Raw genomic sequence first — 15,078 nt, 5'->3', positions numbered from 1 at the left:
TCTGTGGTGGGGACCTCCCCTGGATCCCATCACATCCCTGCTTTCTGCTGCCCTCGACACCCCCCGTGATGCGGGGCTGATGGGGAGAGGGTGGGGGTTGGGACAGGGATAGGTGGGTGGAGGCTGGGCTGATTGTCTAGCAGTGCCCGCCTCCTCCTGTCTCCAGCAGAGTTAGGGAGGGGGGTGGGGGGTGAGGGCTTTGGAAAGGGGTGTCCCCCCCCTCCCCATTCACAAAGCAGGCCTACTGAGGGTGGAGCATGCATGTTGGTGACAACTTCTGACTTGGATGCAGCTTCTCTTTTTTTAATCTCTCTCTCTCTCTGTGTCTGTCACTTTCACTCTATCTTTGTGTAAATGAATTTGGTCCTCAGCAATGAAGTGATGAAGTGTGTGCGTGCGTGTGTGTGTGTGCGTGTGTGTGTGTGTGTGTGTGTGTGTGTGTGTGTGTGTGTGTGTGTGTGTGTGTCTGTGTCTGTGTGTGTGTCTGTGTGTGCCTCTGTGTGCGTGTGTGTGTATGTATGCGTGGAAATGAGGCAGGCATACTGCTGATCCTTAATTGGCATCTGGGAGTTTGCCCAAACTCCACAAGCCTTCAAGCCATCCAGATGGAACCTTGCCTTCTTACAGCCTTATTAAACCCCAACTCCATCAAAAGCTCTCGCAGCCAACAACATCAAATGTAGGTTACACCGTGTGGAGCCGTCTACCATTTGCCATGCTCCAATCGAACAGTGGCTATTAATAAACACAGAAAAGTGTTCCATCTCCTCTGCGGTAAGGAGGTGCTAGCTGTGAGGAAAGAGTACACTGACTATTTCTCCATCCTCCAATTTCTCCTGCCACCGGTGAGACTGACAACATGTAATATCTGTAATTCAGCAGAGCTTTCTACTAACAGTCTCCACTAAAATATGCAAATGAAGTGTGGCCTAGCGCACTCTATTAACAGACATCCAGCCAGGCAAGCACATGTAAATGCTCTCGGTTTCAGACAACTGCTACGGCTTAGATATCTAGTCACATGCCAATGTTGTTTTATTTGCTCCACGGACTTCCTTATTTGATGACTCACACACACACAGTTGTAAGCTTAGCCACTGGTTCATTTCCCCGGCTCTTCATTCACTTCTGGTCCATGCACTCTAGAGAGAGTGACCTCCATAGACATGGATGGGAGCAGTGAGTCACACAGCGCTGGGCGGAGCTTCAATCACAAATGAAGTCTTAGCACCATGTCTTCTCATTCATCTGCACGGCCTTCCATTAGCAGGAGGTTTCATTAGCTGCCATGGACATAATGCGACATACATCAAGGGACGCTTAGTGAGTCCACTGCTGGCCCAGATCAAATGGCCGGAGATGGATCAGACGCGGGCAGTGTGTAAACAGCGCCTCTGGACCGGGGGACGTTGGGTCTGTCCGTTTGTTAGTGGCGGCACGTTTGTGTGTGCATTCTGCATCTCTGGCTCTAATGACCTGGGTTAATTGCTGCGGCTGCCACAGCCGCTCTGTGGCGGTAACCAGCTGTGCTCTAGCCGTCACTCCGTTTGTCTTTCAGTCAGTGTGTTGTCCTCTTTTCAACGTGGCACACTTCCTTCCTACCTTCCTTTTTTCTTTCATTCTTCCTACCTTCCATTTTTTTTCTTTCTTTTTTCTGTCTTTTCACTTGAGTTCTTTACCTTCCTTAATTTCTTTCATCCATCCTCATGTTCTCTCTGACTCCCCTCCATTCTCTCTATCCCTTCTTTCTATCACTCTGCCCGCACTCCCTCCATCTCTCCACTCCTTCTGTCACTCTCTCTACCTCTCTGGACCTCACGTGGCTGACCCCCAGAGCCCCCCACCCCTCTAACAGTCAGTCATGGAGGACTCTGTGTGAGGGATTTTTTTTGTTGTAAAACTGAGCAGCACACCGCGCGTGTTCAACGTGCTGTGAGATCACGAGGCCAGTGCTGGAATGGAACAGAACTAGACTAGGGAGGCGATGGGAGAGGAGGAGAAATAGAGAGGAGGAGAGAGGAGAGGAGAGAAGAGGAGGAGAGAGGAGTGGAAAGGAGAGGAGGAGAGACTAGAGGAAGGGAGAGGAGAGGAGAGGAGCGCATGGCGCAGAATCTCCTCCAGGGCTCTGTGGCACTGTGCGGAGGGTGTGGAGGGTGCGGAGGGTGTGAGGAGGGTGTGGAGGGTGCGGAGGGTGTGAGGAGGGTGTGGAGGGTGTGAGGAGGGTGCGGAGGGTGTGGAGGGTGCGGAGGGTGTGAGGAGGGTGCGGAGGGTGTGGAGGGTGCGGAGGGTGTGAGGAGGGTGCGGAGGGTGTGGAGGTTGTGGAGGGTGTGAGGAGGGTGTGGAGGGTGCGGAGGGTGTGGAGGGCTGGGTTGGATATGTGTGACTAGAAAAGGGTGAAGGTGCAGCAGCTGCACTGGTGTGTGGTGGTCGGTGTTAGAGGTCAAACTCATGACTGATGGGAGACTTTCGATTTAAAAGAAAAAAAAAAACTCTCAAAAAAAACTCAATATAAACCTCACACTCTTTTACACAAATGTCACACTCTTTCATCTAGTGCCCAATTCCATAGATAGCAATTCTATAGTTAGAGCAGTGGCACTGTACTTATGTATAAGTAATGATAGCAGCAATTACCAAGAGTTATGAGGAGCTATGGAGGACTGCACTATTACTATATGAAATATACTGTGTTCATATGTTACAGGCACATACAGGAGAGTTCAAAGTCACTATAGTTATAGTCTCTCAGCTGTAAGGGCTAATGCTTCCCAAGCAGAAAAGAGAAGAGAAGAGAAGAGAGGAGAAAAGAAGAGAGGAGAAGAGATGAGAGGAGAAGAGAAGAGAAGAGAAGAGAAGAGAAGAGGAGAAGAGAAGAGAGGAGAAGAGATGAGAGGAGAAGAGAAGAGATGAGAGGAGAAGAGAAGAGAAGAGAAGAGAAGAGAAGAGAAGAGAACTCACCTCCAGTGCACCAGCACCATCATGAGCAGGACGAGGCAGAAGAGAGTGAGCACGGACACCAGCATCAGGGGCATGACCCACTCCACCATGCCCGACATGGACACTGGGTTGCGGGTCACATTCAGGAGCCTGCTCCCGTCTGGAGGGTGGCAGCACAGGGCAAGCACGGATCAGAGACAAGCCATGATATCACAGACCACTTAAGTCAAGAGAAAAAGAGAAGGGACAACGAACACCTTAGACATGCTGCAGCTTTCTCCAGAGGTGAGCTACGACGACTGGGGAGGTGGGGAGTGGGATAACGTTTCCCTTATGAGGTTCTAAATGCTGCGCCCCAGCAGATGTTGCCACCTCATTAGAACAAATAAAGTTGGCAGCGAGTGTGTGTGTGTGTGTGTTTGTGTGTGCATGTGAGGAAGCTTGCACACTATTTCCAAGATAAATCATTGTGTTCATTAAACAGAAAGGGCAAACCGTAATGAAGGAGCCTCGTTAACACCTCTAATTGCTACTCTGGTACTCCCTGAGTCTAAATGGTGTCTGTACGGCATATGTTAGCCATGTAGACACCACCAAGGGGAGAGAGGGAAGAAGAGAGGAGAGGAGAGAGAGGGGATGAGAGGAGAGAAAACGGGATGAGAAGAGAGGAGAGGAGAGAGGAAAGAGGGGAGGAGAGGAGCTCAGGAAAGGTGGCTGCCTTACCGGTGTGAATGGTGAAGGGCCAGTGGTTGTGGTCCGAGCTGACCAGTCGTGGGGGCGTTGGCGTGGGGCTGCCGGGCAGCTGCATGTCGGCCGTGCTGTTCTCCTCCTCCTCCCACATGGCGAGTGTGCTGCGCTCCAGCGACGGGCTCAGGGTCATCTGCTCCAGCTGGTCTTCCGGGTCAGCAGGGGGCGCCGGCGTCCCAGGGCCGCCCTCTTGCTCGTGCTCCGTAGACGTGGTGGTGGGGAGCGGCGAGGCGGTCTCTTTCCCCTTGCTGTTTCCCCCCGTCGTCTTGGCGCGCTCCGCGTCACTCTTATTCTTCTCTTTCCTCTCCTTCTCCTCCCCTTTCTCCTCGTCGCCTTCCTCCTGGTCCTCCTCGTCGGCGTCCTTCTCCTGCTCGTCCTGCACGGGCACCTTGTTGCCCTCGGCCGGGATGGCGTTGGAGTCGGACGCTGCTGTCTCGGAAGAGGGCGCGGGCGCCTTGCTGCGCGTCGGATTGGAGCTCGGAGGCGGGGCCTGGGTGGACCACAGTGACCCGGGGAGGGAGGAGATGACCCCTCCGCTGAAGCCCAGGCCCGCCAGCAGGGTGCTGGTCACCACGGACGCCACGGTGGCCTGACCGCCGCTGGACGGAGGGCCGATGCCGGTGGCCATGGAGACGAAGGAGAAGGGGAGGCCGGAGGAGGTCCACGTAGAGGAGCCCGAGCTTATGGGGGCCATGTCTGCTGAGGAGGCTGGAGAGACCGTAGGCTGAGGGGGGAGTGACAGATGGGGGGGATAAGGAGGGTGAGAGAGAGAGAGAGAGAGAGAGAGAGAGAGACAGAGAGAGAGAGAGAGAGAGAGAGAGGGTGTGGGGGGGGGGCAGAGGGGAGGAGCAAGATTGGAAGGAAGAGAGAAAGAGAGAGAGAGAGCGCAAGAGAGACAGAGGGAGGGATAGTGTGGGAGAGAGAGGGACAGAAGGAACAAGGTAGGGACGAGAGGAAGGCCGAGAAACTCATGTTGATGTGCAAAATCATGTTGACGGGACTAACAGAGGGGATTATAAGACGTGTTCATACATACCATTCCTGTCTTCACTATTCTGGACCCTTCGAATATTCTGGTGGTATTAGCTACAACAAAACACAAAACAAATGTATTTGAAAATATATGGAACACAAAGACACAACCAATCCGACGTCAGTAGGCAGTTGCCACTAGGCATGTTTTTAAGAAACACCTCACAATGTACTGTAGATAGATAGATAGATAGATAGATACTTTATTGATCCCCAGGGGAAATTCAAGGTCTCAGCAGCATACATACAACACAAACACATTCTTAACAGCAGAAGACTAATTAAAGTATATAATATAAAAACACAACTAAGCAGTAAGGACAGTAGAAGATAAAGAATATGCTAAATATACTAAAATACAAATTATACTAACACTTAATACAATATGTAAAAATATACTAAAAAACAATTACAAAAATACAAATTATACTAACACTTAATCTAAATCAATTCTAAAAACAGTATCCACATAGTGGTGACTAATAAATCAGAGGCGCTTGCAATGACAGGCAGGGACTGAGCCTGTGATTCTCTGTGCATAGTAAGGTATGATAAGGTGCTCTAAGGTGCTCTGTGTGAATGAGTGTCATGGTGGTAGTGCAATGGTGATAGTGGTCATGGTGATAGTGCAAATGAGTAAGTCAACAGTGCAACAATGCAGAAATAAAATAAAGTAAAGTCTATATATCTATATAACCTATATATATATATATCTATGTACCTATATGGACACACATAGGATGTGAGAGAAACCTCTGGACAAACAGTATGTTGTATCATACAATTTGTTATAAGGAAATGGTGTGTATGCTACCAAACACTGTTAAACTGCATAGTTTATTCTTAGCTGGGTTGGTTGGCTACCTCTGAAGAGTAACGTTTGGCTGAAGTCACTGCGAAGATCCTTCTGACACACTGCTTGCACTCGGAACAGATAGAGGATGTCTGATGAGACGTGTGTAATGACTGCCCTCTGCAGGAAGCCACACACACACACACACACACACACACACACACACACACACACACACACACACACACACACACACACACACACACACACACACACACCACAGGGAGAGACAGAAAGATGATATTCATACTCTGCAAATAAAAGAGTGTAGAGTGGCAGTTTCAAATATTTCCTGGAAGAATGAAGCAGAGCAGAAAAAAGGGCTGATTCAGCACAAACACAAGCCCCAAAATAGCGGCCCTAACAGGGATGCCTTCTGAATGGGGTGAGTGAGTGAGACTCACAAAAGCATAATAAAAAACCCTACTCAAAACCACCAGTATAGGCAGGCAGGCAGCTCCCAGGCATGCCTTACACACTTACTGTATCGTGATCTCCAGTCTTGGTGAAGGTCTTCTCGTAGGCCACGTCGTCCTTGACCCAGCTGTAGGAGACCATGAAGTTGATGATTGGTGGATGGAACACGGTGGAGGGCCAATCCCAGTGCACCACCAGGGCGCTTTGGTTCAGGGAGTACACCTTCATGTTGGCCGGAGTGCTGCTGCACACTAGAGGAACCAACCGCAGGAAATGAGAGGGAAGGAGAAAGATGGAGAGAGAGAGAGGGGGGGGAGAGAGCAGGGGTGGGGGGGGGGGTACAACAGTAATGTATGAGTCATATGCCAATGTGACAAAAGAGAGCCATGGAGAACGATGGAGTGAGATCCTGCACTCATCCGATTAGCGGTCGTCTCGTTGGAGATAAATGAGGAGAATTAGCGTGGCTTGTTCGCTCGCCGGCTTGCCTGTTAGCTTGCTCGTAGGAAGCTGTGCCAGAAGTATGAGGCCCAGGTCTCTGTGTTGCCCTGAGCAAAAACTAAATCTTTTATTGAGGTCTGACTCACTAAAATGTTTTTCAGAGCAGCGCGCTTCAAAAGTGGGAAAATAATGCATGAGTTCATATAAAAGTGCCTCAAGGCCGTCGTCCTCTCTGCAGTGTGCATCTGAGCTACTGAGACCACAGTGTGGTGGGGGGGGCGGGTGAGGCGCTGTTGCACCCTCTGGCCTCTAGGTGGCAGTGCAGACCTGAGGCCTGCTGGGTTTCTTCTCCAGGTAGCCGAGTCTAGATTAACATTTGCCGTGACAGGACATTACAAAACCATTCCCAGAATTGACCCGCTTCCTCACACATCACAGTCCATATCTACACCATGACATCCTCTCTCAGCACCACTATCACCATCAGCAACGCCATCATTTTTTCCAGATGATACAAACGGGATGGAGATGAGAGCACCACCCAGACATAAAAGGTCTGTAAGACATATATAGGAATCACACTTACACATACATGTACCGTATTCACATGATACATCTGTGATTAAAAGAGTGTCTACATATTTCATACTAAAATAGCATACTGCCCTTCAACATGCATGCTGGTGATACATGACAATAAAGCTAAATCTAATCTAACATATATATTTTTATTCGAGTATGAAAGGGGGCATATTTATTTCTATTAAAACAATGTTATCATATATACTATACAAAAAAGACGACAAACAATATAGGCCTGACATGAACTTTCCAGACTTTTTGTAAATGGGTAGTATAGAGGTAATAGTTATGTTACACCAACATAATGATAGCTAAGGTGGCCTAACGGTACTGATTTAGTGATGGAAGGAGTAGTGATTGAAAGCACCACTTGCAGTTTAATCACAGCACTAGACACATAACCAGACAATCAACATTCCGATGAGCACACACACTTGTACAAGGTTATGCTGGGGCGAGTCTGAATAGATCTTCAGTGACCTTTCATAAAGCACACATAGAAATAATGGCTGGGGTCTGTGTGTGTGTGCGTGTGTGTGTGTGTGTGTTTGTGTGTGTATATGCGTGTGTGTGTGTGTGTGTATGTGTGTGTGTGTGTGTGTGTGTGTGTGTGTGTGTGTGCGCGCGCGCGCGTGGGGATAAATAGGGGGGCGAAGGAGGTTTAGCGGGGAAGGTGGTACAGGGGTGATTAGGCCAAAAGCACCTGCAGACAGGCGCACACAGTAGGGGTGGTGCTGTTAGCAGGTATGATCACCAGCAAGTTCATCAGCCCCATCATAATTATCCTGATTAGTCCACTGATAACAATAAAGCCTGCGATAACCATCAGCCTCTGCACTAAAGAGCTCCATTTTCTTGTTGTGATGCTTTTTTTCTTCTGAAGAAGAAAATGAGAGAGAGCAAGAGAGAGAGAGACAGAGAAAGAGAGAGAGAGAGAGAACGAGAGAGACTGAGAGAAAGAGAAAGAGAGAGAAAGAGAGAGAGAGACAGGGAAAGAGAGAGAGCGAGAGAGAGAGAGAGAGAGAGAGAGGCAAAGAGGAGCTTGGGGTGATAAGGGAGAGCTTTGTTGAAAACAAGGCCCTGCCAACTTGTGAAAGCCACAATGGCAATTTCGTACCTCCGCTTCCATTTGTATGGGTTTTATTTTTAGCGTGAATATTAATGCTGATTACCCGGCCTCTTGGGGGCCATTACAGCGCTTCCCACTTCATCATAACCATTGACAATCAATTCTTTCTGCTCAGCATGGAACCAAAAGCCCAACATTTAAAGGAGCAAGGTTTACAAAGGTTTCTGTGTCTCTCTAAAACACGATCTCACTGATGGAGCATGGACGCCCCAAAATCGTTTATTTTTTTTATTTTTTATCAAATAACTATGAAAATGGGCAGCGGTAGGACATTGCGGTAAAGGAGAAGTGGGATGTGATCAGTGGATGTGAAAGGAGAACAGTGCTATATGGACTCTAATCTTGTGTCCTAACTTTAGAGGTTAGGGCAGATTAACAGGGCAGATTAACAAAACATCATTATGTTGGAAAACTGTTTTCCCATTCTCATAGATCTATATACAGATTTGTCATGGGTAATATGAATGGAACCCCGTCAGCCATGGCTGAATTTAATCCTGTGGTTATGTTGCTGCTGTATGTGTTGCTAGGGCTCTCTACAAGTGCACTGGTCAGGGCAGAGGAAGGCCAGCAGCTTCTGGACAGGTATCTCCCACAGCCTTCAGCGTAGGCACAGCAGATCCATTTGCACACAGCAGACAAGTGAAGGAGCAAGAGAGAGAGAGAGGGACGGAGTGTACAGTGCGCTCAACAGTGCGCTCAACCTCCAGAGTAAACCTGAACATTACGCTGTGCTCATTTTTATCTAAAGCCTCCTGGTAAACATACGAAGCCTTGGAAAGGTAGAAACATACAGTGTGGAGCTTTTCAATCCATCATTACATGGAGTGCAGCCTCCACATTCTGAGTATTCTGACACCCATCCCCATTGCCTCAGGTCCAGCTGTCTTCTTAATCTGGAGCACGACCACCTAGCTCAATAGCTTATCTTATTCCCTGGCTGCGGCAGCGCCGCCCGCCACACACAGACAGGTTATTTGGACTGACCCACTTTTTGACGCCCTCCCCTTAACATAGAGGATGGCCAGTTTTTCATCACGGCATCACCAATGCTAAGTGCATGACTAATTGACCAAATCCATAGAATATGAAAACAAAACCAAAAGCAAAAATATATTTTTTTAATATATATATATATATATGTGTGTATTTCTCCTTTTAGCTTTTTGTAAATTCAAGATGCACAGTTCTGACTAACACTAAGAACTGCAGTCATAACTTTCCCAAGAAAAAAGGTCAGAAATGCAAGATAATTTCTGCATGTTTGAATGTGTGTGTATTTTGTTACCACTACCAGTGTTGGTACCACTACCAACCCCAATCTTACCCTTAGAGGCCTCCGTGCCTGTGGGCCCATTGTAGCTGTCCATCAAGGGATCTAAGGCCCAGGCGTCCTTCACGGCCGACTTGAAGACCTGCCTGCTGTCCAGAGCCTGCGTTGGGCGGTGGTTGTTCCGGAGATACTCCACTGACTTCACATGGTCTTGCTGCTCCGTGGTGAAGATGGAGTAAAAAGCCTCCAGCTAAGTGGACATAAGAGAGAGATGATAAGAAAAAAAAAGAAAACACCAAATGCCTCACCAAACAAGCCAGGTTTGAAAGCTGAGGTCACAGAGGGCAAGTCTGAATGTCTGAAAGGGAACTGTTGTGTGTCAAATCAAGTTCTTTTTAATTAGATAGCACAAGAGTGCACCCAAGGGCAGACAACACCGTGTTGTGATGAGAAAGGGCAGCCGGGCAGAGAGGAAAGTCGCCAGGAGTTAGAGAGGTGAGAGAATGAAAATGTAACAGACGATTAGATTCTTGTAAAATGTAGAAAAATACTAGATATACTTTACAAGCTAGACATGTTAACATACTCTATCAGTGGAGGTATGGCGGTGAAATAAAAAATTAAGCTCTACAATAATGTTGAGAATATATCAAGAATCCTCCCCTGCAGCATTAATCTAGATGGTTTGGTCCAGTAGCAAATGGACTGCACAAAGCAGTCAAACAAACAGATGAAAACATCTTGTTTTCTAAGGAAAGTGTGTACAAGAAACATAAAGTTTGCAGAACTATGTACAGACCTGAATGAGTGGAGGAGGCTATGAAAAGGAGTTATGTGAAAAGAGCTGCTTTGTTGTGTGGGGTGCAATGACGATGGTGTCCTCTAGATTTTGTCCTTTTATGATTCTCACTACAAGAGATAGAGGATTTTCTTTTTCAGCGGAGTGGGGAAGTGCTACGCCGTGGGGATCACGATTGCGACTCGCAATGCTGCTCGCTGAGGTCTATAAACATCATTTGAGATTTCCTGCTTGTGGTAGAGTTTGGTTAACTGTAAGAACACAATGGCGTTTGTCATGCCAAACAAAGGTGGCTCGGATTTTTGTCCCCACTGAGAAGCTGTCTGGAACTGTGTGAAGTTTTCTCAATTTGAGCTTCAGCAAAGCAGCATAGTAGACTGTATCAATAAAAATCAATAAAAACTGATCAATCTCTGTTCCTCAAATTCAGCCTACTCACTGAGAGCTCTTTTAGGCTTCTTTCAAGAAATTACGGAAATTTGGCTTCTGCATACAGGATCTTAATTCTCAGCCACTATCATGTCACTGCTTTGACAGGAGTCTGAGGCAATAAGTGGCATTTATTTTGTCATGTTACATCTTCTCAGCAGACAGTCAGGCTCGTCCACTGAAAGAATATGGACAGACGATACTTAAGGTTATTATGTGCTGACATGAAAACTAACTGCTGGCACTATATACATTGCTATTCAAATGCAAATATGCCAGCCCATAAAGCAACCAAAGTGCCTTTCAGATCGACCGATGACAGCTTCTCTCATCATACTGATTACATTACAATCCCTGGCGTTTCATAAAACTGCTAAATTAAGCGTGACCATATTTACTGAAGAAGAAATTTCAATCCGCTCAGTGCCACAAACTGCTTAGAGAGCTAACATATTCATATTCAAATACCAAAGTCTGATTGGAGTTCTGAAATTGGCTAATTTGCTGTAAAACATCGCTGAGTGGCAGTAATAAGGCCCAATCTAGTTAACCAACTGCCCAGGAAAAGCACTTCCCCATGGTCTCTGATTTCAGATCCATGCCCCGTGTGTGCCTCGGCATACCTACTTACAGTCCGACTTTGCCACAAGTAATGGGTCACACCTGAAGATGAATCACACAGCCTTGTTTGGGACGTGGCATGGGAAAGCCTATTCACACAGGCGTGTCTCAAGAGGTCCGTAAGACCACCAGCAAGCAGCCTATACTCTCTCAGATAAACCCGATTTGTAGGCATGAGAGTTAAACAGTGGGGCGACATCATACTCGGAGTACTCGGCGCTAACCTTGGCTTCCCAGACAAGATTAATGGCCGTAGCGGGGTGCGGACGCAGGACTGTACCTGGAGGCTGGGCGGCGGGACGGGACGAGAAGACTGCTCACCTGCTGGTGTGACAGGAACACGGGCCGGCTGAAGACGATCCACTCCACTACCCGGCTGCACGGCGGCGTGGTGAGGGACCCCGTGTAGCGATAGTAGCTGCCCAGCGACGACGGCAGCAGATCCCGGAGCGTAAACGGCCCAAGGAACGTCTCCTTCTCTGGGGAGGGGAGGAGGAAAAAAGCACAAGTCACCGGAGAATAGACAGACCGGATCCTTTCCTGGCTAGCGCTAGCGGCGTTAGAGGATGGAGTCTGATCCCCCCACGGCTATCTCAATCTTTTATTCCTCGCAGCCGTGTGGGGAGATTATCCAGTCTAAAGCGTTTATCTCTAATGTGTAGTAAGCAAAACATGGACAATCCCCCGCTCCGGCACCTTATGTGCAGAATGCCGCATCTTACGGACAGTAATGCCTCTGGCACAACACCTCTCTTATTTGGTCTCTGTAGCCTAATCTTGCTTCTGTCCTGTAAATATTGTTTTCGACAAGGGCCAAAGCGGAGCACCCCTATCTGAGTAACTAGGCTTAGTTTGATTTGGTTTTACTGGTACACTGTGAATTCCAAAGAGCGCCGTTTTACAGCCACTCACCATGATGGACCACTCTCTTGAGGCCTGCGATGATGGGCTCCACCGCCACATTGTCCTCTTTTCCAACCTATGAACAGCCCAGACATGGAGAACCGTTACCATTTCATCCTGTGCTCAGAACTTCCACTCACTATACAGTGCACTATATATAGTGAAAAACCTCCACATAGTTATTAACCATAAAGTTATTATTCATAGTGCACTCCATAGTGTATATATGCACCAAACACAGGGTGAGAGTTGTTACATCTATTGTGAATGAAGACCAGATGCAATTTCCGGTGGAAACATAACATTTTGGGAAAAATAACGTTCATTACAAACATTGTAATTTTCATGACAAAAAGCCAAATGCTATGTGGTCCCATGGTCCTCCAATATTAACAGCCATCTCCAAACCACATGGTTAATGTACACTTTAATTTACTGACTGGGATGGTAGCCTACACCATAACTTGCCAAACACAATACCATAGGCAAACACACAGATATGACTCCTCTATGTGATCCTGTCATTGTGAATGAGAAAGATGGTAAAAATCGTGTGAAAATTGTGATTGTGAATTGTGGGAAAAATCATGGCAATTCACTTCACAGCTAAGAAAAAGATTCAACCAGGAGTTCATAAAAAAAACCACAGTAATCACAGAGTAAAGATTATTACATTACAATATGATACTGGTCAGACACAGCTGTACGGTTCACAGAGTAAAGATACTACAATACAATATGTTACTGGTCAGACACAGCTGTACGATTCATATTTCTACTTGCAGGCTATTCGAGGGCAATTCCATGGAAAATTACGTTTTTTGTAACATCCATAACGCCAATAAAATGTGATGGCATGGTATGATGTGAATGATTACATGAAATTTGAGCATTTGCTATTTTTGGCTGAAGAATGTACATGAGAAAAAATGCACAAACAATGAATGTTATCGTTCACATCATACAAATGCCAAGGCATTTCACTGGCGTTATGGATGTGACAAAAAGTCAATTTTCCATGGAATTGCCCTTGAGTGTAAATTACATACATTTGAAATTTGTACACAACGAACTTGATGTTGGGTTGGGATTGACAACATAATGTCAGAGTGCTGCGCTGTTGTTTGTGAGGATGTATGGCAACTGATGTGAACTGTGAGCTGAAAACATGGCATCTGTGTTGCCACTGTCTTTTTCCGCTATGCGAGACTAAGTAAATGCATTTTTATGTAGGAAAAAATAGCACTGAAGAAACACCTTTAATGGAGCGATAATGAACAAAGTAGATGCAAAGAGAGGGCAAGGAGCCACATGGAGTGCTGACGTTAGTTAGCTGAAGTTTGGAAAAATTGAACAGCTAATATGTCCCCACTTGGAACCTTAATAAAGATAGGGATTCATCAGTTAGATTCATTGCCAGAGCTTCTATAGAGGGGGCAACTGCTACTACTACAACAACAGCTACCCTCGCCTTGCACTCCATGGTGCTAATAGCCATAAGCGATAACGTTGTCGAGCATTGGAAAGGAAAACGTTTAGAGCTCACTCTATAGATATATTTCTTCAAGGTCCAAATACAGCCCTATACGCCAAAGCACCTGTGCCCCACTTTTTCATGTAAAAAAACATTTGTGCATCTGTGTGTGTGTGTGTGTGTGTGTGTGTGTGTGCACGTCAGTGTGTCTATATTAGAGCTGGCTACACTACTATGGAGGCTACTGTAACTTGAAGAATCTGATTCATGAAACATAGTTTTTCTTCTGTTAAAAAACGAAATAGGTTTCATGGATTAGATTCATGTCTGCCTAGTGCACTATTGGCATCATCATATCCAGCTTCACGAAAAAGTAACCTGGAATGCTTCTCGATTAACATGAGTGAACGAAAAGCAACATGTATGGAAATTCTTCAGGGCTGTAGGAAAAGCATTCCCAGTGTTTATTGGCTGAGACAATGCCAAGAGTGTGAGATGCTGTCATCATAGCAAAGGTTGGCTGCTTTGGAGAACCTATAATATAAAACATGTTGCTTTGTTTACTCCTGTGGACAGACATGTGAGTGTGTGTGTGTATGTGTGTGTGTGTGGGTGTGCGTGTGTGCGTATGTGTGTGTGCGTGTGTGTGTGTGCGTGTGCGTGTGTGTATGTGTGTGTGAGTGTGTATGTGTGTGCGTGTGTGTGTGTGAGTGTGTGTGTGTGTGTGTGTGTGTGTGTGTGTGTGTGTGTGTGTGTGTGTGTGTACACACATGTACAGCTTGAGTAGACTGCAGCAGAACTGTAGTGGAGTCAAATCTGTGGCCTTCCCAGACAGCATGTTATTTACTAACTCCAGCGGCTCATTGTTTATGCTGACAGCACAATGCATTTGTAAAGCTCTAAGTCATGAACACTACAACACTCTAATGGCTGGAGCACCTGCGAACAAACACTCCATTTCTCACACAGGCCACTACCACAGCAGCACAGGCCACAGTGTGCTTAACACACGTGCACACGCACACACACACACACACACACACACAAACACACATACACAGATACTCTCTCTAAAACAAATTCACAAACTCTCTCTCTCTCTTTCTCTCTCAGGGCTTTGAACCAGATTTTTTGCCAATTAGTTCGTTCTGAACAGAAACAGTATTTTAACGTTTCCGGTTTTGGTTCCCACCCTAAAATTGACGTTCCCGAGCCGGTTAGAACAAAAAAATATTGTTCCTGAACCGTTTAATAACGTTCCATGTCAGCTGTCGGACAAAAATATATGTATGCTTTCAAACGGGCTATAGTCACAATATTGTATTTTAGACTCCTACAGTCTGTCCTATCCTACAGCAAACATAATAAAACACTAGGCCTCTGCTTTTTTTTTTTTAAATTTAAAATATTTTTTTGGGCTTTTTATGCGTGGGTGGGATCC

The 15,078-nt window shown here is 46.5% G+C and overlaps 1 protein-coding gene across 1 annotated transcript in view; it reads right to left on the bottom strand.

The window, feature by feature from the left end:
- The window catches only part of ca16b (carbonic anhydrase XVI b), a 71,433-nt gene that overhangs the window by 14,050 nt on the left and 42,305 nt on the right, over nucleotides 1-15,078 (bottom strand). The window contains exons 6-13 of the mRNA XM_076268286.1: nucleotides 12,173-12,239; nucleotides 11,582-11,739; nucleotides 9,466-9,661; nucleotides 6,053-6,237; nucleotides 5,581-5,689; nucleotides 4,721-4,770; nucleotides 3,661-4,408; nucleotides 2,959-3,097 (exon numbers count right to left, since the gene is read on the bottom strand). Coding sequence (XP_076124401.1) covers nucleotides 2,959-3,097; nucleotides 3,661-4,408; nucleotides 4,721-4,770; nucleotides 5,581-5,689; nucleotides 6,053-6,237; nucleotides 9,466-9,661; nucleotides 11,582-11,739; nucleotides 12,173-12,239 — 1,652 coding nt within the window. The remainder of the gene's footprint in view (nucleotides 1-2,958; nucleotides 3,098-3,660; nucleotides 4,409-4,720; nucleotides 4,771-5,580; nucleotides 5,690-6,052; nucleotides 6,238-9,465; nucleotides 9,662-11,581; nucleotides 11,740-12,172; nucleotides 12,240-15,078) is intronic.

The sequence above is a fragment of the Alosa pseudoharengus genome, unplaced genomic scaffold, assembly GCF_046254945.1.
Source record: "Alosa pseudoharengus isolate Yale_2024_CS ecotype anadromous, Long Island Sound unplaced genomic scaffold, YU_APseudo_1.1 YU_APseudo_1.1_scf_5, whole genome shotgun sequence".
In the NCBI taxonomy this organism is placed as follows: Eukaryota; Metazoa; Chordata; class Actinopteri; order Clupeiformes; family Clupeidae; genus Alosa; species Alosa pseudoharengus.
This window is presented reverse-complemented; position numbering and strand designations above follow the sequence as displayed.